The following is a 27,206-nucleotide window of genomic DNA, read 5'->3' on the forward strand; positions in this document are numbered from 1 at the left end:
TATCCCAAACCAAACAAACTAGCAGTGTCAGGAATTAAACATGTGCCCCTTGGACAAAGGGTTCGTAATCCAGAGTGTCAACCACTTTAACAGGACCACCAATGTGACCAGAGAAAAACAATTATTTGAAAAAAGAAAACATTGAGAAAATAATAAATCAGATCACAGTTGCTGCCATTTTCACTACTGTCCCATAAACAATTTATTTTATTTAGATAAATTAATTTTAAGACAGATATCAACAAAACTCCATCAGGGATTGTATTTACTTAAGATACAATCAAACACTGTGAATGTTTAGCTTTGTGATATTCTAGTCTTGAAATAATAAAAAAGAAAATTTATATGTTTTCCACCAGCCCATCTGAGCAAAACCATTTGTGACAGCAATATGTCCATGGTTGGCTTAGAATTTCACTAAAATGTCTTAAAACAGAAAAAATTTTAAAAACAATTATGCTGACCATTAAGTGGAATATTAAGATAACTGATACTTGTTTAGAATCCAGAAAACCCAAGCAAGAACTGTAGTGCAAAGATCAGATAGGCATTACCTGGTACTTATATGAGATGCTGTATAAACAATTGGTTTCTCACTCTGGGAACAAGATATGGGTTTGTTTTTACTGTCCTTAGTACTTTGATAGTAACAGTACAGCAACAGTGAGATTTTGTTTTCATTGTCCTTGTTACTTAAACAGTACTCTAACAGTAGCAGTAAGATTTTGTTCTCACTGTCCTTGTTACTTTAACAGTAACAGCCCACTATCATTAACAGTAAGATTTTGATTTTGTTTTCATTGGTACTTTAATAGTAGCAGTACATTTCAGTAATAGCACAGTAACAGTGAGATTTTGTTCTCACTTTCCTTGTTACTTTAACAGTAACATTACAATTTTGTTTTTGATCTCCTTTTTTACTTTAGCAGTAACAGTAAGATTTTAGTTTTGCTGTCCTGGGTATGTAATAAAAAATAAACTCAAATAAAATTCCTATGCTGTGATTGTTTACTATTCCCTGTTCAGAAAAGATTAATCTATTTAAGTTCATTTATTCTTTATATTAAGTAATAAAAAACTAAAATAACTAATTAAAATTTTTCAATGATCTTTTGAAGCAATTCAAGTGCAGTGTTTTTTTTTCTAATGCTAAGTCCTGTTGCAAAATACATTGCTTGTGATGCTTATTGGCATCTGTGTTCATTTGCAAGGTTGTCTCTGCCACATTAGGATACATTTTTATACTCTTTCTGAATACAATAACTGATTTTCTTGGAAAATTTTGAGCTCTTTTAGGACCCTTGAAAAAAATAATTTCATTCTATGTTTCTTGGAAATAAAAATTGTTTATAATATTTTTTTCAAACTTACTGTTTCATTACAAATCCATTTTGTAAAAGTAGTATAATTCAAAAACATTGATTTGTCAAGATTAAGTTTAATAAAAAAAAAAAATCAAAACAAATCTGCCATGTTTTTTCTTATTCTGTTAGGCCACTTAAAAAATGCTGTTTCACCTATATGTCAAAAAATAACAAAGCTGTCAGAAGAAATATGGCAGATGGAAATGAAGAAATCATTGCTTGCCAATTGTATAACTTTAACAAAATGGATTTATACTGAAAAGTAAGTTTGAAGCCAATGTTTTAATTCTTTTTAAACCAAAAATCACAGAAATCAGTTATCATTTTGAGGGCTCCAAAAAAGGCTTAAAACAGAATTTACAAGAAAATCAATTATTGTGCTCAGAAGGAGCATAACAAATGGCATCTAGCAGTATATTGACTTTATTTGTAGGTCAGTAATAGGCCTGTTTTTTAGCACTAAGATCTTACATCTAAGATTTTACATCTTTCTGCAAAGATTATCGTTTTTTAACTCATCTTTGTTCTAAGATCTTACAGCTCACTGATGTTAGCAAAAAGTGTGAAGACTGCCACTGTTTTGCCATATAGAACAATGATGAGAGAATATTGATGATCTACTCATCATTGTTCTCAGACCACTGATCAGAGCAGAATGATGAACAACATTTGCACAAAAACGACCAAAGATGTAAGATCTTTGTTCAAAGATTTCACTTTTAAGTGTTTTTTGACAAAAGATGTGAGATCTTAGCACATTGATGAGTGAAAAAACAGGCCTAATATGAACTGCCTAATATTTACCAACAATTCACCAAATTAGGCTAGCCAGCCACAATCCTTGAATAGCCACAGCTGAATAGTTGCACAAATTTACTTAGAAGCTCCCTAGAACAAAACCTGAAGACCTAACCCCTCAAGAAATTTGAATAATCAAGCTTTTATAGGAATGCCTAGCAGAAAACACTAGACTAATTCTTGAAATTTAATAGGCTAATCATTTTTTTACCACAAATTATTTTAATGTCAAAATGGGATTATTTACCATCACTGCTTCTTTGAAAAATCACAGTTCCATTGTCTTCCCTACACAAAGGGTCAAAATCTTTATAATTTGTCTTATCCATTTGGCTATAGAATTTGATATATGATGATTAGGATGTTAAGTTACTTACTAAAGATGCTCTGTAACTATCTTTAGTAGAAGTAACTGAAAAAGTAACTTTGAAGTAACTTTTTTGTCGTTCCAGCTATTAAATAACGTCAGCTGGAACGGAAAAAGTTACTTTTAGTAACTTTTCCGTAACTTTTAGTAACTTTTTGTCGAAGCTGGAACACACCCCTAGAGACAGAAATTATTTGAATTTCATAGCTCACCAGTTGGGGCAAAAACTAGAGAGGAAGTTGATTCAAAACATTATTGAACTAAACCTAGGGCTCTTGTCTGATGGTAGGCCATGTAAACATCTTGTCCCAACTTCAAACTTACTTTTTCAGGCTAGACTAGTTTAAACAAATCATCACTATGTATAAATTTGCCAAAGCTATCTGTGGGCCTAGGCTATCTTTTCTAAAAGAGAAAGTTAGGATCAAAGAGGATTTGGCAAAATTTTTTATGCAAGTTCTGATAAAATCCTAGGTGAGCTACATTTTGCTACCTTGGAAAGTGGTTAGGTTCGGTAGGAAAATAAAACTTTCAGTAATGAATCCCTGGCCAAAAATATAGCCTAGGCTACTCCAGGAAGGTATTGCAAAACTACTATCTTAACCCTCAGTAAATATTGAGTAGTTCACATAGGCCTAGCCTAATTGTCCTATGATTAAAGTGAATAGGCCTAGGTCTAATAGGCCTATGACCTAGCCTATGAATTATTTCAACTCTTTTTGATAGAAGAGCATTGTCAAGTGCTGAAATCCATGTTGTGACCAAGATAGGCCCAGGATTGTACGAAACCAGTAAATATCTACCAAATCATATTATTGAGTTAGGACTAAAGTGAATACACCATTTGATGCCTTTTTTATGCTGATTATGAATATAATAAGCATTTCTATCAGAAATGAATTTCATCCCCCCCCCCTATATATGCCAATTCAGGGTTAGGTTCGGTATATATAAGGGGGGGGGGGCTGAAATTAATTTCCAATAGAAATGCTTATTATATTCGTAATCAGCCTAAAAAAAGGCATCGAATGGTGTATTCACTTTATTCCTAACTCAATAAGATGATTTGGTAGATATTTACCCAAAACCTCCATTCATGGAGGTTCCAGGGACTTCATGCTGTCTGGTTCTAAGCCAGCTTAATCACTTTGGTGTAGACTTGAGAAGATATGTAATCCCCATCCTACACTGGTATCTGGGATCATTGCTTCCTGAGGCAAAAATAATTTCAATGATTTAAAGAACATGAAAATTGGTACTTGGAAGGTTACAACATTAAAAATGACTTTCATATCAACATTTTGACTGACAAATCCAGACAATTCAAACTGGATTTATTAGGAGTTTCAGAAACTCATATCCCTAGGGTAGGAAGCATAAAATTAGGTGATATAGAATTTATTTACTCAGGCAGGAAGGATTGGGTACATAGACAGAGAATAGGGCTCATGATGAATAAGGAAGTTGCTAAGTCTTGTTTAGGCTGGGAAGGTATTAATAATAGAATACTAATTGCTCATTTTATGTCTAAAAAGTTCAGGGTATGGGTTATAGTAGTATACACCCCTGTAGAACTGACTGAAGGATATACTAGGCTAGTGACTAAGATGAATTTTACTTACAGTTACAGGAGCAAATAGACAGGGTCCCAGGTAGAAATATGATGTTTTTACTGGGAGATTTTAATGCCCAAATTGGTAGAAATAGGGATAGATGGTACCCTAGCCTAGTTAAATTTGATGTAGGAAAAGAAAACAGTAATGGATACAGACTTTTGCAATTTTGTAGGTATAACAATCTAGTTATAACCAATATGGTGTTTGGTCATAAAATGGCTCATAAGTTAAAATGGTATTCACATGATGGTAAGACAGCCTACCTTATTGATTATGTTATAGTAAACCAAAGACTGGCAGGATCAATACAAGATACTAGGGTGTATAGGAGTGCTATGAAATATTGGAAGGGTAACTACCTCCCCAGGAAGTTATGATGTTGATAGACTCCAGGATGAAAATTTGAGAGAAACTTTCCAGGAACAGTTGAATACTAAACTTCAGAGTTTAAAATTTGATAATGTGGAAGATGGTTGGAATAATTTTAGAAAAATAATTTGTGAAGTTTCTGAAGGTGTCTTAGGGAAGAAAGCTAGAGCTGCAGCTAAGAATATTAGTGAAAAGGCTTTATGTTTAATAGAAAGGACTTGTACAAGAATTATCTGAGTGACAGGTCATATGACAACAAAAGGAATGTAAAGAAAGTGGAGAAAGCATTAAAATATGAACTAAGGAGGTGTGAAGTGGAGACCATGGATAAAATTACCAAGGATCTGGAAGATGCAGCTAGGCAGCATAATAGTACAATATTGTACTGGTATGTTAACAAATTGAGAGGGAATAGTCAATCTGGACTTGGCCCAGTTAAAGATAGGAATGGGGCTGCAATTAGCAATAAGAAAAAAACTAAAGAGAAATGGACCAAACATTTTGAGAATTTGCTTAACCAAGATAGAGTTGCGAAAAATATATAGAGGAAAATGAAAAAGTTTATGATACCTTGGATGTGAAAGAAGATTTGTTTTGTGAGGAGGAATTAGCAATAGTACTAAAAGGATTTATAAATAATAAGGCTCCAGGTGCTGATAGGGTGGTAAATGAGTTTCTTAAATATGGTGGCTCTGAGGTTAGAAATAAGTTACTGGAGATTATGAATACGATTTTTGAAGAAAGGGAAGTACCTAACAATTTTAGGAAAATCTTAATTAAGCCACTTTATAAGAAAGGCGATAAAAGCGAGCGTGGTAATTATCAAGGGATTAGTCTGGTCTCTCTAGGCAGTAAATTACTTAGTAATATGATACATTTTAAACTGAGATATGCCACAGAAAAAGTTTTTAGAGAAGAATAGTGCAGTTTTAGAAAAGGTAGAGGATGTGTCAACCAATTTGCACTCTGAGGCTAATAATTGAGAAGTGTTTGATTCTGTTGATAGAAGAGCTTTAGTAAAGGTTTTATCCTTGTATGGTATACCAGACAAATACATTAAAGTGATTAGTGCTATGTACAAGAATAACAATGCTGCAGTTAAAGTAAGAAATGAGGTTATCAGCTAGTTTTGTATTAAATCAGGAGTTAATCAGGGTTGTATTCTATCCCCCTTTATATGAATCATTTTGATGGACTTAGTCTTAAGGAGCATAGGAAAGGCAACGGGAGATCACAGAATCAAATGAGGAGGAAAAGGTCTCCTGAACTTAGATTATGCTGATGATTTAAGCATCCTAGATGAAAGTGTGAGCAAAATGAATGAGGTTTTAGAGGTTTTGCAAGTTCAGGGGGCTAGAATAGGTTTGAAAATTAATGTCAAGAAGACTAAGTCACTAAGGCTAGGAACAAGTGAAGATGAAAAGGTCACATTGGGTAATGAAAAGATTGATCAGGTGGGCAGCTTCAATTATGTTGGTAGTATTATTAGTAAAGATGGTGGGAGCAGTGAAGTTGTTAAAAGTAGAATAGCCAAGGCTCAGGGTGTTTTTTTACAGTTAAAAAAAATTTGGAAGAATAAGAAAATAAATCTGCAAACCAAGATTAGAATATTATAAGCTACAGTGATGACAGTGGTTAAATATGGCTCTGAAGCATGGACGTTCTGAAAAGTAGATGAAGATTTGCTAGATGTTTTCCAGAGAAATTGCTTAAGGATTGTTCTGGGTGACTGGTTGTATTTCAAACAATAGGATATATGAAAAACATGGTTCAATACCACTCTCTAGGGCTATGATGAAAGAAAGGTTGAGGTGGCTAGGGCATGTTGTGAGGATGAAGGATGACAGATTGCCGAAGATTGTTCTTTTTGGCCAACTGTCTAGGGCTAAACAGAAAGCAGGTTGTCCTTGTTTGGGGTGGGAGGCCATCATAAAGAAAGATTTACAGGGAATGGGAACTTTGTGGGCGGGTGTAAAAAGGGAGGCTTTGAATAGATTGGGATGGAGGAGGAGCGTGCGTAGCTGTGTTTGACCTCAGGTGGGTTGGTGCTGTGGTGAGTTGTTAGTAGTAGTAGTAGTAGTAGTACAAATTATTGGGATAGAAGAGGAGAGTGAGTGGCTGTGCTGGCCTCAGGTGGCTTGATGCTGTGATGAGTTGTTAGTTTTAGTAGTAAAGTGAACATAACTAGATGCCATTTCTTATGCTCTTTCTGAATATAATAATTTCTTTTCTTGCAAATTCAGTTTTAAGCCCTTTTTGGACCCTTGAAAATGATGATAAATAAAAGTTCAAACAGGGATAAAAACATTTTAACAGACAGTGATAAATTTCACAAAAAATACAAGATATTTTGGTCACATATGCAGTGATCATCATCAGTAGGCTAGTGAAACTAAGCTAAAACAAATAAAAACAATAATTTATATAGCCTACAAAATAAAATAAAACTACATATTGTTTAATTACCTTACCTTAAATCACATCTTTTAGCAACTAAGGTTGAAGAACCTGTATATGTTGCCAGGCAATGTTGACTTGCATGCTTTCTACTAAATTTTTATGGGATTTCCTTGTGCTCTGGTATATTCATTGTGATCAAAAACGGGCTTGATGGTGTCACTAGTCATCATCTTAAATGCAAGGATGACATCTCCTCTGTCTCTACAGTACATTAGGGTAGGTAGGTCAAGCTTTTCTAGTTGTTGCTTGTAGGAGATTTGTTATTTTCAATTAATTTTATCTAATTCTTCTCAAAGCAAAAACAGAAGCTAGTCTCTTTGACCTTCTTGGATCTGGTTCATTAGAAGTGAATGAACTAACACTTGGACAGAGGTTAACTAGCGTGGGTGAATTGAACTTCACTCTATCAGATTTTAATAAATTATTGTAGATAGAGCTCAAACCAAATTTACCTGTGTCACAATTTAAAGGTATATTCCTGAATAAAATTTTCATAATTTCAAGAATTTTGCTTTAAACCCTAGTCCCTAGAAATCAATTAATGAACAAAATAAAATGGTCTGGAAAATTAAAAATATGTAAGGGCTGAAGTGAAATCTTCAGACTTAGAATTTGCTTTAAAGCCACAGAAATAGAGTCTTCATGCTGTATAATCTCATTTCCAAATTCTGGTTAGTATACCCCATATATGAATTTCCACAAGTACATGAGTAATATGATACACCCCACTTTGTTGCCCAGTAAAGTTAAATCCTTCCCAGAATTTTGAAAACTACCCAAAGTATTATTACTCTTTAAAGCTACCTTTAGATCATTACTTTGTAAAATTCTTTTAAGTTTTTCATTTAGCCTGGGTACATATGGCAAGGAACAAAAAACATCCTTCTCCCAAGTTGTCTCCAAGACTTCCTCAGAAATCTCTTGAAGCTTTTTTCTTCTTTTTGAAAAAGTCTGGTTAATTAACCACTCTGGATACATGTTACTTATTAGTATTTTTCTTAGAAAAAACAACTCTTCCTCAAAAAATTTTGGAGAGCAAATACTAAAGATCCAGTCAGTTAAAGAAATGATCAAACCAATTTTTTCTTGGCAGGTATGACTGGAGCTATATGACAAAAATCTATTGTTATTAGTTGGTTTTCTGTATATTTTAAAATTCAAACTGTTTTCATTTTTTTAAAAGAAGAACATCAATAAAAGGAAATTTCCCATTCTCTCCTAATTCAACAGTAAACTTTAAATCCCCCCCCCCAAACAATTAAGATGCTCCAAAAGTCCTTTTAATTCCTCCTCCCCATAATCCCATACTGAAATTGTGTTGTCCATATCCCTATTTGAACTTTTATATATTGTCATGGAAATGCAGTGTGGTCTCTGAAATTATTTACTTGAAAATGATAACTTCTTTCTGTATTTTTGGGTATAAAAATGGTTAAATTACTAGTTTCCAGCTTTTCTTATTAAATCTATTGTTAAAGTTAGGTAATATGTCAGCATTGATTTGCCACAATTAAGTTTGATAAAAAAAATAAGTACTTGTCTATTATATAAAACACACTCTAGAAATTAAGTTTAGTGACAATAAAATGTGATGAAAATAGAATATTTTATTAGCAAAATTGTGAAGGTCATTTGTGGGTTATTAAATTGAGAGCTTCAGCATTGGCTGACCATCTCAAAGACAAAGAAAAGTACAATATTAATGCCATTCTTGACCTAGTTCTTTTTAGTTTATTATTCCCACAATTCTTGAGGACATCAGTTAGTTTGCTTTGACTAGTGATAAAATATAGTGCCTCACCATGGATGTTCAAGAATCATTTCAGATTATTGGAAGGGATACAACACAACTGAGCTTGAACAAGCAGGTTTCCTCATTTGGAAGTGAACCACAAAAGTAATTTTGTCAACCCAGAAACCACCACCTCTACCCAAAAAGTAGAGAGAATGTGGGGTTCTACAAAGTAGACAAACAAGTGGCACCAAGGTACATCCCACCATCATTTACATTCATACTTAGTAGAGTACATGTGGTGGGCATCATTAAAGGCAGAAGGCTGAGTTCATTTTAATGAAATTCTTGAGGATATTTAGGAGTTCTGGGAACATATTTCCAGTTGTAGTTTTTGCAATTTTGCTACAGCTCTTTCTATTTTCAATCAAATGAGCCCTTCTTAAAGCTCCTATGACAACTCCTTCAATACAAAGTGCTCTGGTGTAAACAACAACAACAACAAAAAATAATACATTATACCCACACAATCTTTACTATAAAAATGTCAAGCCTTCCAATCACTTTTGACTATGAAAAAGGGCAATAGACCTTTTGATTTCCAATAGAATGAGCCCTTTTTGACTTTCTACAACAACACTTTCTATAAACACCTTATACACCCCCAGGGCAGAAATTACAACCCTTACCCTATGGGCTGTTAGGGTGGTTGTCATCCTCTAAGACCTAATTTTCAGAACTTCCAACTACATTAAACAAAATGGCTATCTTAAAATTTTGATTGGATGTGATTGGGGAAATGGTGGGCGTGAGAGGGGCATTAGTTGCTCTCCAATCACTTTCAACTATTAAAAAAGGCAGTAGCCCTTTCAATTTCCAATCAAATGAGCCCTTTTGAAGTTTCTACAACAATGCTTTCAATAAAAACCTTATATGCCCCTAGGACATAACTTACAACCCTTGCCCTGAGGGCTGGAGGAGGATGTCATCCTCAAAGACCTAATTTCCAGAATTTTCTGCTAAGTTGAACAAACTGGCTTTCTGAAAATTTTGATTGGTTGTGTTTGGGGGAATGGTGAGTGTGGGAGGGGGTTAGTTACCCTCCAATCACTTTCAACTATTAATAAGGGCACTATCTCTCTCAATTTCCAATTGAATGAACCCCTTTTGCAGTTTTTACAACAACTCTATCTATAAAAACCCTATATGCTCCAAGGGCATATTTTACAACCTTTGCCCTGGGGGCTCTGGGGGGTTTGTCATCCTTAAATCCAGAACTTTCAACTATGTTGAAGAAAATGGCTATCTCTAAACTTTGATTGAATGTTTTTGGGGAAATGGTGGGCATGAGAGGGGGTTAATTACTCTACACTCACTGTCAACTATTCAAAAGGGCAATTTCAATTTCCAATCAAATGAGCCCTTTTTGAAATTTCTACAACAACTTTCTATATAAACCTTATATGCCTTCAGGGCATAACTTACAACCCTTGCACTGAGGGCTCTGAGGGGGTTATCATCCTAAAAGACCTAATTTCCAGAACCTTTAACTACGTTGAACAAAATGGCTATCTCAAAATTTTGATTGGATGTGTTTGGGAAAATGGTGGGTGTAAGAGGGGGGTTAGTTGTCCTTCAATCACTATTGAAGCACAATACTGCAATTGCTATTGCGCTGCCTATGATTGATGCTAACACAGGTATATAAGCTGTATCATAGGCAGCACAATTGCACTGCCTAAGTAAAGAACAATGTTGGCACAATGTATTGTTTATTTTTTTTTTTTTTAGACCAGGGTACTTTGTATCAAAGGAGTTGTCATAGAAACTTTGAAAAGGGCTCATTCGATTGGAAATTGGACTGGTTTGTGCCCTTTTTAATAGTCAAAAGTGATTGTAAGGCAACTAACACCCCTTACATGCCCACCATTTCCCCAAATACATCCAATCAAAGTTTTGAGATAGCCATTTTGTTCAGCATAGTTGATTTCCACATAGACAATATATTTTTGAGGAGGACACAGCCCTCAGGACAAGGGTTGTCAGTTATGCCCTGGGGGCATATAAAATTTTTATAGAAGGCATTGTCATAGAAACTTCAAAAAAGGCTCATTTGATTGGAAATTCAAAGGGCTAGTGCCCTTTTTAATAGTCAAAAGTAATTGGAGGCAAGTAACCCCCCTCTCATGCCCACCTTTTCCCCAACACATCCAATAAAAATTTTTAGATAGCCATTCTGTTCATGTAGTTGAAAGTTCTGGAAATTAGGTCTTTGAGGATGACAACCCCCCAGCCCTCAGGGAAAGGGTTGTAAGTTATGCCCTGGGGGAAAATAAGGTTTTTATAGAAAGTATTATCATAGAAACTTTAAAAAGGGCTCATTTGATTGGAAATTGAAATGGCTAGTGCCCTTTTTAATTGTCAAAAGTGATTGGAGGGCAACTAACACCCCTTCCACACCCACCCTTTCCCAAAACACATCCTGTCAAAATTTTGAGATAGCCAATAAGTTCAACACAGTTGAAAGGTCTGGAAATTATATCTTTGAGCTGGACACTCCTGCCACTTCTTCATTTCCTTTACTTTCCAGGTAATTTTTTAAATAAAGTTTTAAATGCATTTATCTGACAAATGTATTATTTAGGGCTAGATCTAGCAATTATTTAAGACTTTTTCTGTTATGTTTTTTTTCTTTGTTGCTTGAAGGGCACTAAAACATCATAGAGTGTTGTTTATGGACTTGTTTGAAAGCTAATTTGCATATCTAATTAGTATTTAACTTTACATTATAGTCTAAATACTATAATAAGTTACATTTTTGGGCCCCATTAAGGGTTCAACATGAAATTTGTCCATGAAGGTACTGTCATATTTAGAAAGAGCATTAAAATAGGCATCAAGTGATGTATTAATTTTCTTCCTGGCTATATTATATGAAAGAGTATAAATTTACTGGGTATTTTACATTTTACATCTTCAATGCATCCATCTTCTGTATTAATAATAGTACTCAGGTAAGTGAAGCTATCCGCTTGATCATTTATCTTTTTGCCTAATATTACCTCTTCACCCTTATTTTTTTCTAGTCTAAACAAATGTGTCTTCTTACATGAATTTTCAAAGTTTGTTTTGCATTCAAAATCCTCAAAACCTCCAAAAGTTTATTCATTTTGCAAAAATTTTTATCTGAGTCACTTATATCGTTTGTAAATAATAATAATAATAATTTATTTGTACCCTCTATATGCAAAAATGCACATAAGAAGAGTAAAAGAAAAAAAGAAAAAAGCAAGACAAGAGCTACATATAGACAACAATAGTATTCTCACTCAGCAAAAACACAAAGCAAAAGAAAAAAAAACTAATTTCACTCATAATACAAAACAAACCTTAAATGCACATTTTACAATACTATAACTCACAATACTGACAATTAAAAGATACATAATGCAAGATAACTCTAACTTGTTCCAGTTACACCATTCAAAGGCAGGATAACCACATGGCCTCAGACAAACAAAAATATATAAAACCAGCAGAACCTATTACCAATAATAAACAAAACAAAATGAACTCTAAAAAAAAAACGAAACAAAATAAAAGAAACAAAAAAGAAACTTCTTACTCAGGACACACACAGGTGTCAGCACAGATAAATAAACATAAGAATTACAAAAGGGGAAATTGACTACTGATTTGCATCAGTAAAGTCCAAGTCTAGGAAAGTTTCCACGTTGTCATTTGACACCACGTGCTTCTTTAGCTTTAGTCATTTTCCTTAGGACAAAATCATTCAAAATAATCCAGATAAACAGGGATAGCACACAACCTTGCCCAACTCCTGATCATACTCCAAACCAAGAACTATCTTCACTTTATGTCTTAACTTTCTAAAAAAAACCCGTTTCTCAACTATAAAAGACAAAAGAAAATACTTGTTTGTGCTTCTTCAGGTTTTCTAAATATCTACTTCAATACCTTGCATGAGCCTGAAATTAATGAATTATTTTTTAGTCTCTCAGGAAGCTGTAACTTCATGAAATGGAAGTATAATAGAACAATATTTAGCCTCCCTTGGTACTAGGGTTGTGTATAGTTAAGTTTGTATTATAATGTAAATACAACTTGCTGTTGTTTGCTATCTGTGGAAGTGCAATTTCTATTTATTTTTTTATTAAGTCAGTTTCTTTTCTTTCTTCTGTGTCTTCTGTTGTATTCAGTATTTACAAAATGAGTGATAATAGTAATAAAAATAAATTAACAAATCCCTGAGTGAAATAATATTAGATTCTTAGATTCTAAATAAGACGTCAGCATCCAGTTGTTTTCAAGATAAAAATGTTTAAGTATTATAATGGGATCACGAAATAAGGCTGGGTATCAATGCAATTTGTGCTCTAATGATTAGGGGTAATGGTAATACATTAAAGCACTTTGAATATGCTAAAAGATAGTAATATCTTTTTTGAAATGTCAATTATATAGTCTTATATCAAACCTGAGGAGAAAGGAGGCAAATACACTACAGCCTAGGTCTCAAAGTAAAGTTTTTCATTGTATTCTTTTTTCCTTACTGGGGATAATTTCCCCTCTGTCCCTCCCCCCTCCTGGCATCTTTATACCCTGTAAAGTTGATAGAAAAAAATACTACTAGAGGCAAATAACATGTATTTTTCTTTTCTGAGCCCAGTCTGAAGATGCTGATGCAGTCAAATAAAGTATCTGACTGTTCAGTACCAGGTTAAGGTAACACAGAGAAATAGTATAAAAATGCAGCTTTTTGGAGAAAAAAGGACTCTCAGACCAAAAAGAAGCTTTTAAAGGAAAAACAATATTAGGCTATTTGCATAATTTTGGGTCCCTATTAATTGTGTCACTACACTTGTCATAAACTACTGTGTAATATTATTGTAGTACTAATACTAAATGTGTATAATTATAATACTAATTGTCTAAACTATGTACAATGCTGTAGTGGAGACATATACAACAGAAATCTTTTGAGTGGCTTCTGCTCTTAAAAATGCTCTAGAACTCAGATTTAGGATAAAAAAAAACGGTACCTAAATTTGTACAAGTGTCTACTGTAAATGATCCCAGGAAAAATAGCACAGTTTATCAACATGGGAGACACATCACCTTATACTAAGGTCAATGCTAATTTATTGACTAATTATAGTGTAACAACTTATAGTGTAACAACTGTAACAACTGTTGTAGTGTAACAACTTAATACAATGAGTTTGCAGTAGAAGCATAATACTTTTACATGGTATTGCTTCTACTATGTTTTTCTCCAAGGCACTACATGACCATGGAATTTCTTTAAGTATAGTTTGCTAAACTGTGTTAAAAAAACATTTTTGTGCAATATATTTCTGGTGGTTGTTTATTTGTCTTTCTTCTTCTTGATGGCTGGCTTGAATTTCTTGCCTGATTTGGGAAAATACAGTCATTTCTAAATTCTGTGACAAATTTTAATTTCTGCAATGTCTTAAGAGTTGGGTTTAATAATACAATGTGGAATATTATTAAAGTAAATAAAATAGTCAGAAATGTACACAGGGACTGGGGAAAGGGGTCTATACCCCTGAATTCATTCTGAAGCCCCCTCCATAAATATTGGGAATAGTCCAAGAATGATTTTTTTTTATAAATCTTTTCTTTCTTTCATTATTCTATGATTACTGTTTGTTTGATTATTTCTGTTTGTTTTAGATCATGAAGAATGTAGTGATTGCATACATTCTTTTATTCATTGGTGGTCTGTTTGGACTTCATCTGTTATACTTAGGAAGACTAAAACATATGGCCTGCTTTCTCACAACTTTCTGTGGATTTTTTGGTCTGTCTCTCATATATGACCTCTTCTATATGCCATACTATGTTCGAGAAGCCAACTTTGAAAAGGACTTTCAGAGGGAATGGCGCACATTGAAGGTTTCTAACCCAAAGGTAATAGTCTTTATAGGTCCATGGGTATGCCAAGATTACCTCTCACCCTCTGCATTATGTACCTAATATTATACAAAAGTCATTTCTCTGGCCGGTCTAGGCCTCATGCCTAGCCTATGGTATATTGGAAAAGGTTAGATGATTTTCAAAAGCATTTAAAAACAATTTATATAGAAATAGAGAGATAAGGAATACATTTATTGAACAAAAAAAAGACAAATAAAATACAACCTGCTAAGAAAGGCTGAAAAAAGTATCTAAAAAGTAACTGTTCAACAAAAATTATGCACCTTGTTTTAAAATGGTGACGAAATTATGTTATAAAATATCATGGGGTACAAACTAGGAAGCTATTCAGAAAACCCTAGATTATCAATTATATAGAGAAAAATAGACCTTTTTGAAATCTGTTTTAAAGACATGAATCACAAGCAGCAAATGCTTAATTTTGTTTCAAAACTATAAATAACTAAGACTGAAAAAAGGTCAAAATTGTTGTCACAACAAGGAGGAAGAGTTGCAGTTAAAACTGGAATAGTCAAAAATTTAAATAAAAAACTTGATATCATAAATTTAGGTAAAAGTTCAAAACAGGAAATAAAACCAAGTAAAATCCTGTCTGCATTTCCTCAATGTTAATGAAAATATGCATTTCTTTATGGAGAGAAGACAGAAAAAAAAAATCTGTTATATACAGCCGTTTTTGATTGATATCCTTTCGTCATTCTTCAACAAGATCTACGATTCTTTGCTCATGAAAGGATGTCTCTTTATCAGTGGATTAATTAAAAAAAAACTTTTTCCGCAAAATAAGTTTTTCAAAGAAAAGTAAAGAACTCCATTAAACAAAAATTGAGCAAAAATAAAATAAAATAATCTACCAAGCGTAAAACTACCGCAAATCATCATCGATAAATAAATGAAACCCAAAACGAACAGAAATTACAATAAATAACCCAGTCAAACTCAAAACGAGCAGAAATTAACATAAGTTGGGCTCAAATCCCCCATTCCTTCCCAAGGCCAGAACATAATTTGCACTTTACTGGAAAAAATATAAATGTTTATGCTTTTATAGCTCAAATAAACCCAACAATAATAGCGTTCCGTCCACTGGATGTAAGTATGCCCTTATCAAACTGAAACAGCACATTCATGTGTGTTTTATTTAGTAATGTACAAAATATGTTTTGGCCTTGAGACGACAGAAGGGTTTTGAGCACTACTTATGTTAATTTCTGTTCGTTTTTAGTTTGACTCGGTTATTTATTGTAATTTCTGTTCGTTTTGGGTTTCATTTATTTATCAATGCTGATTTGCGGTAGTTTTACGCTTGGTAGATTATTTGATTTTATTTGTGCTCATTTTTTGTTTAATGGAGTTCTTTACTTTTCTTTGAAAAACTTATTTTGTGGAAAAAGTTTTTTGAATTAATTTATGTTCGTTTTATATTAACAAAGTCTTTTCAGGAAAAAATAAAATAATACTTTAAATCTTTTCGTTTTTTTAAGACTTTATACTTTGGCCTGCTATTTGTATGCAGGAGAAAAATTTTCAGCAATTTTTAACAAAACATACACCCCTTTAAAAATCTGGACACAAATAGTAGTGTTTAATTTCCTTTCACACCTCCTCTAGTTGACCTGAAATGGAAAACGTGATACCATTTGCAAAAAAATCTGCTTACTTTCTTTGATAGCTTGGATACACTTACGCTATTTTGACTTGGTTAAATTTTAAGAGCAGAAGTAGCCCCGAAAGTTTGAACATAATACCCTCAGTCGTTCTTGTGATACTGCTGAGATGCCTTATTGGGAATTTGCATTAACACAGTACATTTTGATTTAATATTCAGGCAACATTTAGTTTTTAAACATAAAGGCAAATGGGAGGGTGGGCGTGGGAGGGTGATTAGTTGCCTTCCAATCACTTTTAACTATTAATAAGAGCATCAGCCCTTTCTATTTTCAATCGAATGAGCCATTTTCGAAGTTCCTACGACAACTCTTTCGATACGAAGTACCCTGGTCTAAACAACAACAAGAACAAAAAATCATACATTATACCCACATCGATCTTTACTATAAAAGTTTCAAGCCTTCCAATCACTTTTTAATATTAAAAAGGGCACTAGGCCTTTCGATTTCCAATCGAATGAGCCCTTTTTGAGTTTCTACAACAACGCTTTCTATAAACACCTTATATGTCCCCAGGGCATAAATTACAACCCTTGCCCTAAGGGCTGCAAGGGTGGTTGTCATCCTCTAAGACATAATTTTCAAAACTTTCAACTATGTTAAACAAAATGGCTATCTCAAAATTTCGATTGGATATGTTTGGGAAAATGGTGGGTGTGAGACGGGCTTTAGTCGCTCTCCTATCACTTTCAACTATTAAAAAAGGCACTAGCCCTTTCAATTTAGAATCCAATGAGCCCTTTTGAAGTTTCTATGACAACGCTTTCTATAAAAACCTTATAGGCCCCCAGGCCATAACATACAACCCTTGCCCTGAGGGCTGGAGGGGGGGGGAGTTTTCATACTCAAAGACGTAATTTCCAGAAATTTCTACAACGTTGGACAAAATAGCTCTCGAAAAATTTTTATTGAACGTGTTTGGGGGACTAGTGCGTTTGAGAAGGGGGCGAGTTATCTTCAAGTCACTTTCGACTATTAAAAAGGGCACTAGCCCTCTCAATTTCCAATTGAATCACTTTTGAAGTTTTTACGACAGCTATCTATAAAAACCTTATATGCTCCCAGGTCATAAATGACCCCCTTTGCCCGGGGGGCTCTGGAGAGTTTGTCATCCACAAAGACACAAGGTCCAGACAATTCATCGATGCTGGACAAAATCGATATCTCAAAATTGTGAATGAATGTGTGTAGAGTACTGGTGGGTGTGAGAGGGGGATCAGTAACTCTCCACTAACTTTCTACAATTAAAAAGGGCAATTTCAATTTCCTAATAAATGAGCCCTTTTTGAAATTTCTATAAGAGGTGGGCATGAGAGGAGGATTAGTTGCCCTTCAATCACTTTCGACTATTAATAAGGGCACTAGCCCTTTCGATTTCCAATCGAATGAGCACTTTTTAAAGTTTCTACAACATCACTTTCTATAAAAAACCTTACATGCCCCCAGGGCATAACTTACAACCCTTGCCCTGAGGCTTGTGTGTGTGGGAGGGGGGGGGGTCATCCTTAAAGACCTAATTTCCAAAACTTTCAACTATGTTGAATAAAATGGCTATCTAAAAATTTTGATTGGATGTGTTTGGGGAAAAGGTGGGCGTGAGAGGGGGTTAGTTGCCCTCAAATTACTTTCGACTATTAAAAAGAGGACTAGCCCTTTGAATTTCCCATCCAAAGAGCTCTTTCAAGTTTCTACGACAAAGGTTTCAATAAAAACTTATATGCCCCCAGGGCATAACTTATAACTCTTGCCCTGAAGACTGTGGGGGGAGTGTCCTGCTCAAAAGTATAATTTCCTGAACTTTAAACTGTGTGAAACAAAATTGCTATCTCAAAATTTTTATTTGATGTGTTTGGGGAAAAGATGGGCGTGAGAGGGGGGTTAGTTGTCCTCAAATAACTTTCGACTATTAAAACGGGCACTAGCCCTTTGAATTTCCAATCGCATGATCCCTTTTTCAAGTTTCTTCGACAAAGATTTCAATGAAAACCTTACATGCCCCCAGGACATAACTTATAACCCTTGTCCTGAAGACTGTGGTGGGAGTGTCCTGCTCAAAGGTATAATTTCCTTGACTTTAAACTGCGTGGAACAAAATGGCTATCTAAAAATTTTGATTGAATGTGTTTGGGGAAATGGTGGGCGTGGAAGAAGTGTTAGTTGCCTTCCAATCACTTTCAACTATTGAAAAGGCACTAGCCATTTCCATTTCCAATCGAATGAACCCTTTTTGAAGTTTCTACGACAACGCGTTCTATAAAAACTTATATGCCCCCAGGGCATAAATTACAACCCTTGCCCTGAGGGCTGTGGGGGAGTGTCCTCCTCAAAAACATAATTTCTATCTGGAAATCAACTACGCTGAACAAAATGGCTACCTAAAATTTTGATTGGATGTGTTTGGGGAAAAGGTGGGCGTGAGAGGGGGGTTAGTTGCCCTTAAATTACTTTCGACTATTAAAAGGGCACTAGACCTTTGATTTTCTATTCGAATTAGCTCTTTTTCAAGTTTCTACGACAAAGATTTCAATAAAAATTTTATATGCCCTCAGGACATAACTTATAACCCTTGCCCTGAAGACTGTGGGGGGAGTGTCCTGCTGAAAGGTATACTTTCCTGAACTTTAAACTGCGTGGAACAAAAAGGCTATCTCAAAATTTTGATTTGATGTGTTTGGGTAAATGGTGGGCGTGGAAAGGGTGTTAGTTGCCTTCCAATCACTTTCGACTATTAAAAAGGGAACTAGGCATTTCAGTTTCCAAACGGATAAGCCCGTTTTGAAGTTTTTACGACAACGCTTTCTATAACAACCTTATATGCCCCCATGGCATAACTTACAACCCTTGCCCTGAGGGCTGTGGGGGGCTGTCATCCTCAAAGACCTAATTTCCAGAACTTAAAACTACGTTGAATAAAATGGCTATCTCAAACTTTTGATTGGATGTGTTGGGGAAAAGGTGGGCGTGAGAGGGGGGTTAGTTGCCCTTAAATCACTTTCGACTATTAAAAAGGGCACTTGCCTTTTGAATTTCCAATCGAAATTAGCCTTTTTAAAGTTTTTACGACAACGCCTTCTATAAAAACCTAATATACCCCCAGGGTATAACTGACAACACTTGTCCTGAGGACTGTGGGGGACTGTTCTCCTCAAAAACATAATTTCTGTCTGGAAATCAACTGCGCTGAACAAAATGGCTATCTCAAAATTTTGATTGGATGTGTTTCGGGAAATGGTGGGCATGGAAGGGGTGTTAGTCGCCTTCCAATCCCTTTTGACTGTTAAAAAGGGCATAAGCCACTCCAATTTCCAATTGAATGAGCGCTTTTCGAAGTTTCTACGACGACTTCTTCGATACGATGTGCCCTGCTCTAAAGGAAAAAAAAATAATACATTGTGCAAACATCGTTTTTATATGCCCCCAGGGCATAACTTAAAACCCTTGCCCTGAGGGTTGTTGTGGAGTGTCCTCCTCAAAAATATATTTTCTGTCTGGAAATCAACTACGCTGAACAAAATTGCTATCTCAAAATTTTGATTGGATATGTTAGGGACTGATGGGCGTGGGGGAGGGGGGCTAGTTGCCCTCCAGTCACTTTCGACTATTAAAAAGAGCACAAGCCACTCAATTTTGCAATCGAATGAGTCCTTTTCGAAGTTTATACAACAACTCCTTCGATACGAAGTTCCCTGGTCCAAAGAAAAAAAAAAAAAAATACATTGTGCCAACATCGTTCTTTACTTACGCAGCGTGATCGCGCTACCTATGAAAACTGAAGAAGGGGTAGATTTAAAGCTATATCTCTAGTAGATGTCACATCTCAGTAGTAGTTTAGAGATACCCAAACAAGTTGAATGCTGGTGATAATATACTACTTCTACTACAACAACAACTCACCACAGCACCAAGTCGCCTGAAGGCAACACAGCTGCGTATGCTCCACCTCTATCCCAATCTATTCAAAAGCCTCCCTCTTTACACTCTTCCAGGAAGTTTCTCTTTTCCTTAAATCTTTCTCTATGATTTTCTCCCACCCTAAGCATGGACGACCTGCTTTCCGTTTAGCCCTAGACGGGGGTCCGAAAAGCACAATCTTCGCCAATCTGTCATCCTTCATATGCAGAATGTGCCCTAGCAGTTTTCTCATTATAGCCCCAGAAAGAGGGATTGAACCACATTTTTTTCTTCCAGCCTACTGTTTGAAATACAGTGAGTCAGCTGAGTACCTAGAACAATCCGTAGGCAATTTCTCTGGAAAGCATATAGCAAATCTCAATCCGCTTTTTGGAGCGCCTATACTTCAGAACTATATTTGACCAGTGTCATCACTGTAGCTTCCAATATTCTAATCTTGATTTGCAGACTACCTTCATATTCGTCCAAACTTTTTTTTAACTGTGAAAAAACACCCTGAGCCTTCGCTATTCAACTTTTAACATCTTCACTGCTCCCACCTCCTTTACTAATAATACTACCAATGTAAGTGAAGCTGTCCACCTGATTAGTCTTTTTATTACCCAAAGCAACCTTTTCATCGTCACTGATTCCTAGCCCTAGTGACTTAGTCTTCTTAACATTAATTTTGAAACCTATTCTAGCACCCTGAACTCCCAAAACCTCTAAAAGTTCATTACTTTTGGTCACACTTTCATCTAGGATGCTTAAATCATCAGAATAATCGAATTCCAGGAGACTTTTTCCTCCCCATTTAATTGTGTTCTCATGATTCTGTGGTCTCCCATTGCCTTTCCTGTGTTCCTTAAGACAAAATCCATCAACATGATCCATATAAAGGGGGATAGACCGCAATTCTGCTTAAATCCTGATTTAACACGAAACCAGCTGCTAACCTCATTTCGAACCTTAACCATAGTAGTGTTCTCACACATAATAGGATAAGACCTTCGCTAAATTTCTTCAACAGAATCGAACGCTTGCTCATAATCTATAAAACTGAGAACCAAAGGTCTTTGATAACTCAGGCACTTCTCAATCATTAACCTAGGAGCGAAAATTTGGTCAACACATCCTCTACCCTTTGTAAAAACCACTGTTCTTGTCTTTTAACTTTCTCTGCAGCACCTCTCAGTCTAAAAAGTATCACATTACTAAGTAATTTTCTATCTACAGAGAGGAGTCTAATGCCTTTATAATTACCACGCTCACTCTTATCATCTTTCTTATACAGTGATCTAATTAGTTTTTTTTTGTAAAATCGCTAGGTACTTTTCTTTCTTCAAAAATCATATTCATAATCTTCAGTAACTTATTTCTAACCACTGAGCCGCCATATTTAAGAAACTCATTTACCACACTATCAGCACCTGGGGTATTATTATTTTTTAATCCTTTTAGTACTGTCGCTAATTCTTCCGCACAAAACAATTCTTCCTTCACATCCAAGGTATCACAAACTTTTCCATTTTTCTCTATATCTTTTCCTGTAATCCTATCTCGGTTTAGCATATTCTCGAAATGTTCTATCCATCTCTCTTTAATTCTTTACTTATCATTAATTGTGGTCCCGTTCCTATCTTTGACTGGGACAAGTCCAGATTGACTACTCCCTCTCAATTTATTAACATTTTTTTTACAATATTTTACTATTATGCCGTCTTGCTGCATCTTCCAGATCCTCGGTAATTTTATCCATGGCCTCCACTTCACACCTCCTTAGTTCATATTTTAATGCTTTTTCCACTATCTTTACATTCGTGCAACTTCATAAATTGTTTTCCTAAAATTGTTCCATCCATCTTCTACATTTTCAAATTTTAAAATCTCCCGTTTAGTATTCAACCGTTCCTTGACCATTTCTCTCCAATTTTTCATCCTGGATTCTACCTATATCATAACTTCCCGGGATGTAGTTACTCTTCCGAAATTTTAGCTTTAAATTAACCCTAGACACTACTAGATGCTGATCTTTGTTTTTAACATTAATAACAGCACTCCCATATACCCTATTATCCTGTATTGATCCTGCCAGTCTTCGATTTATAATAACGTAACCGATAAAGTTTGCTGTCTTACCATCACCTTAACTTATGGGTCATTTTATAACCAAAATCCAGCTTTACTAAATTTAAATGGCTACCATAAATTCATCAAATTAAGGCCCCATGACCATCCTCTGGGGAAAAAAGGGGGCGGTGTTCTGCTGTACGTTAGAGAATATTTATGCCCAAGACCAATTCCTAGACCAGATTTTAACGAGTTTGAAGACATTATTTGGATATGTATTAGACCCAAGGTTTTGCCCCGTCCATTAAATATTATTTTATTATGGTTGGACTCTTCTATTTCGCTCCCAATCAAAACAGGATTTCATAGAAAAACTAAATGGCAGCATTGATCGAATTCAACTAAAATATCCTTACGCCGGAATCTTTATTAGGAGCTAAAAATGATTTATCATTAGAATCAACTTGCCGTAATTTTAATCTCAAACAAATGGTAGATTTCCCAACGACGAAGGGAGGCACCCAACTAGATGTTATTTACACTAATATAAAACAATACTATAAAAAAACAACTCTGCTTCCTGCACTCGGCGGTATCTAAAATTATTCAATTAAAATTATCCCATATTTTGAGGCCAAACACAATTATAAGGTTACTGAAAATTTGCTCCAGATCAGTAACAGATAAAGGCTTATTGGAATTTGGAAATTGGATAACAAGCGAAACTTAGAGCGAAATTATAAATGCAGAAGATGTTAATGACAAAGTTTTACGGCTCCATGGACTCCTAACTAAACACTACATTGGATTATTCCCGGTAAAATAGACCAAAAAGTGTTCCACCGACAAACCGTTCTTCAACCATAAACTTAAAAAATTAATTCTGGAAAAAATTAAATGCCTTCCTTAGCAGCTTCCTTATTCATCATGAGCCCTACTCCCTGACCATGTACCCCAGCCTTCCTGCTTGAGTAAATAAATTCTATATCGCATAATTTCATTCTTCCTATACCCTGGGATATGAGTATCTGAAGCTCCTAATAAGTTCGAATCGTCTGAATTCGTCAGTCAAAATGTCGATACGATAGTTATTTTTTAACGCCCTAACATTCCACGTTCCAATTTTCAAATTTTTTAAATCATTGAATTTATTTTGGCATCAGGAAAAGCAATGGACACGGATACCAGTGCAAGATGGGGGCCAACACATCATCTCAAGTCTACACTGAGGTGCTTAAGCCGGCTTAGAACTGAACAGCAAGAAGTCCCTTGGACCTCCTGTATGAATGGAGGCTTTTTGCAATCCTTGGCCCATCTTGGTTACAACATGGTTTTCAGCACTTGGCAATGCTCTTCTATCAACAAGAGTCGAAATCCTGAACAGACAATCTTAAGCCTATTACCATCGAGTCATGTTATATGCGTGCCTCAAAAATATTATGCTACTATGAGGAGGCAACCCATAGTAGATAAATTAGCTAGGAAGATGTTTTTCAGTTGGAAAATGCCCGCCAAAACAAACCAAGCCCAGAAGAATTGTATATTAATCAGAATCCCGTGCGAATGCTGTGTTGTTTACTAGGCTGTAATTTCCTCGAGGGGCGCCACTCCTCGAGTGGGAATAGAGTTGACCGCAAGGTTCCCAGTCTTGTAGATACCTCAAAAGCATCGAGGCAGTCCTTTGCAGAAGCCGTTATCCAGAGATCTAGATTCTACGCCCTGCCGCATTCCCACGATTGTGTTCTGCGTCACCATGCAATTTAATCCATTACCAAGAAAAGGTTCGTAACTCACAGGACGTATGCACACACTGGTGGGCCCTGCTGAGTATACAATTTGAGGGTCTTTCTCCCTGCTTCACCAGTATTTATGGCCCCGGGTTAGGGTGCCCCAGTTTCTGTTATGGCCCCAGGGAAAAGGTCATCCCTTGGTCTGTGCCTCTTATGGAGGTACCCTACACATCTTTAGGGCGTTCCCCTATTGCCACCTGGGGACAAGCTGAGCGGCCTGGGAGAGGCCCCTACTGAGCAGTAGACTCATAAGTCTAATATATCAAGCCTAAGTTTGCTCTGTCAAGCCTAAATCTGTTATATAAAACATAAATCTTCTGTTAATTCTAAATCTATTATCTCAATCGTAAATCTGTAATGTCAAGCCTGAATCTACTATGTAAACTATCATCTTCTGTCATCTCCTATAAATCCACTATAGACTCATCTCCTATCAATCCACTATAGACTATCATCTCCTTAATATGATAGGAGCTTTGCCCCTTTGTGTTTTATACTGTGCGCTTCGTCCTATATTAAAATATCCTGTAATCTTCTTAACAGAGAGAGATCAGAACAACTCATTTCTTACCTGAAACTAGGAAGCATTCACCTGTTCTTTTTATTTCTTAAAGTGTAGCCCCTTCTATCCGATTACTTAGCGCGCTGGACTGTGTATGTAAGGGCCGGGATTCGAGTCCTGGTGTCGCTCATTATTTAGTTTGGAACAATTGTCAGCGTTGTGACTGTAAGTTAAGCCAGGGTCGACCCAGCTTCAAATAGAGACCTAGAGGAATCTGGGGGAAAAGCAGCTATAGCATCGCATTGTTTCCCCCCAGCCACGCATTGCACTCCTGGTCGAAGGCAGAGAATCAGGAGATTGTTGCCTGTGCTACGCAGATCATTGTCTGCAGGTTAGCTATGTTTTTCTCCTGTTTGCTCGTAAAAATGATTATTATTAAACAATTTTTACTTTTTTCCTGTGAAATTTGTAAAAACTGAGAAACGTAAGACAAGAATTATTTCTGGAGTTAATAAGCACAAAAAACGGCAAAATAACAGGGCTACTTAGGAAAAAATTTAAAAATTTCAAAGAAGCCGTAAAAAATGTTAAAACCTGTAAAAACACTTAAAGCTCGCAGGTTTAAAAGTAGTCCAGTAAATCTACGGAAAAAATCGACGATCTGGGACAAAATTGCAATATAAATTATTTTTACACCATTTTGTAGAAAAAAAAAATTCTGCACAACATACTAATAGCCCCCAAGTATCCCCTTGGCGGAACAGGGTGAAAAACAGGGGGAAAGGGGAAAATCCAGGGGGAAACCTGAAAATCTAAGACCTGTAGTTTTTGATGCCGAGAATGGCATTCCTGACGCTCTTGGGTAAAAAAAAAATCGAATATGCGTTTTTTTTATTGCTGTGTAATAAGTCGTTCCCCCGTTTGCCCACTTACAGGGGGAAAAGAGGTTGTAAAGACAGACCCTGTACAGCAGTCTGCAAGACTTGTTTTCTGGGGTTTCCCAGTGCGAGAAGAATGACTATGTTACTTTGATTTCTCTGTCATTAGCCTTTCCCCCCGTTTCCCAGTTACTAGGGAAAAAGAGAGGGAAATCAAGATATCCTCATCTGAAAGGAAAAGATAGTCAGTCTGCTTTGTAAAATTTGGAGAGGAGACAAAGGTCTATCAACTCGGTTTTAAGACCCTCTAACACCGTTTTGACGAGAGTTTAATATCCTATTCCCTGGTGCTTCTCTTTTCCTGTTTGCTGGAGATTCCCTACCGACTGGTAGGTTCAATCGGTCAAGCAATAATGCAGGCGTGCCGTCCCCAATCTTTGCTCGCTCCTTTACAAGTATACCTTAGAGTCCAGCTACACCAGCAATCTGGTTCACGTTTTCTCATCGACCAGCTGAATAGCTTAGGCTTTGCTACTTCTGAATCTAAAGTGCTTCGATTCAAGCGTTCTGCCGCAGTAACTCATGGTACAGAATTTCCAGGGATGACTTCTAAAACTTTCATGCAGTTCATTGGCGGCAATGTCGACCATAACATTTGCACTATCGACGGAAAAGGTACTTTCCGTAGGATGCGCATGCTGGCTGCTGCCACACCAAGGCTAGCCAAATTTCCAATCATAATCCCAAGAGCAGTTGTAAACCTTGAAGAACTCCAGCAGGTTGGGCAAGTGCCTTTCTTCTTCTACAACAGAAGCCAAAAGGAGAACAGTTTCGTGTCCAAACCCATCCCGACCATCACCTTTGACGACAAGATTGATGGTATTGACCCTTCTATGGCATGCAATCGGGATACATGACACGAAACAGGTTGGATGGAGTGGATTTATGCAAGCAATTCACCATGGGCCATACAAAGGCGCTTCGTTGATTGTTTTTCTGCCTATGATCGACAAAAATCCCTCCAATTTTTCTTGTGTGTACACTACCTTACGTATCTCTGATAAAGCACGCCGGCACGGAATGGTACCAGTTGTTTCTTTTGACCAACCTTTGTACATGAAAGCGGTGAACATCATCAATGCTGAGCCTGCTGATAGTCATCTCAAGGCAGCAGATCCAATGATCGGTGGTCTCCATTGCTCGTACGAGCTTTCTTGGAATGATCGGGCACTTGATGACGGACACAGGAATAAAAGAAGTGCTCGAATGCCTATATGTCAATAACACAACTAAGCATATAATTAGCAGTAAGGCTGTTTCAAGAGCCATGAGAGCTTAAGAAGGCCATCTGGGTAGAACGGACTGGAAACTGAGTGCAATATCTTTAAGCACTCTCTGAGATGCTCCCTTACTTTGCAGCTGCAGGCCACAACCTGTACATAAAATCGGTGAGAATATTTCTTCAGCAAATAGAAGAGCTGAAAGAAAGAAACCAGAAGCTGTATAAATACATCGTGCATGGGATGTTTTACATTTAAAGCAGCGATATATTTTGGGCTGGGCTTTCTTCCGAGTTAGTAATTGAGCAAGTACTGATGAGGTTGCTGAAAAAAAGCCTGGGACTCACGAAGGGAAATGGAATGATTGAGGCGCAGAGATTAATCGGGACAATGTCAACGCCAGTGCAAGCTGAAATTAATGAACTTATGCAGTCACT

At 36.1% G+C, this 27,206-nt stretch overlaps 1 protein-coding gene across 2 annotated transcripts in view; it reads left to right on the plus strand.

The window, feature by feature from the left end:
* The first annotated feature begins 2,705 nt into the window (after positions 1 to 2,705).
* Positions 2,706 to 27,206, plus strand: part of LOC148946448 (dnaJ homolog subfamily C member 22-like) — a 53,076-nt gene continuing 28,575 nt past the window's right edge. The window contains exons 1-2 of one of the 2 annotated variants that reach the window (XM_089098009.1): positions 2,706 to 2,814; positions 14,425 to 14,661. In XM_089098009.1, the coding sequence (XP_088954135.1) occupies positions 2,812 to 2,814; positions 14,425 to 14,661 (240 nt within the window). In that variant the 5' untranslated portion in view covers positions 2,706 to 2,811. Of the gene's footprint in view, positions 2,815 to 8,823; positions 8,962 to 14,424; positions 14,662 to 27,206 lie in introns of those variants that run through there. The other variant, XM_089098010.1, reaches the window with a different exon arrangement.

This window comes from Artemia sp. Qi Xiang Cuo, chromosome 12, assembly GCF_049724085.1.
Source record: "Artemia sp. Qi Xiang Cuo chromosome 12, ASM4972408v1, whole genome shotgun sequence".
Taxonomy (NCBI): Eukaryota; Metazoa; Arthropoda; class Branchiopoda; order Anostraca; family Artemiidae; genus Artemia; species Artemia sp. Qi Xiang Cuo.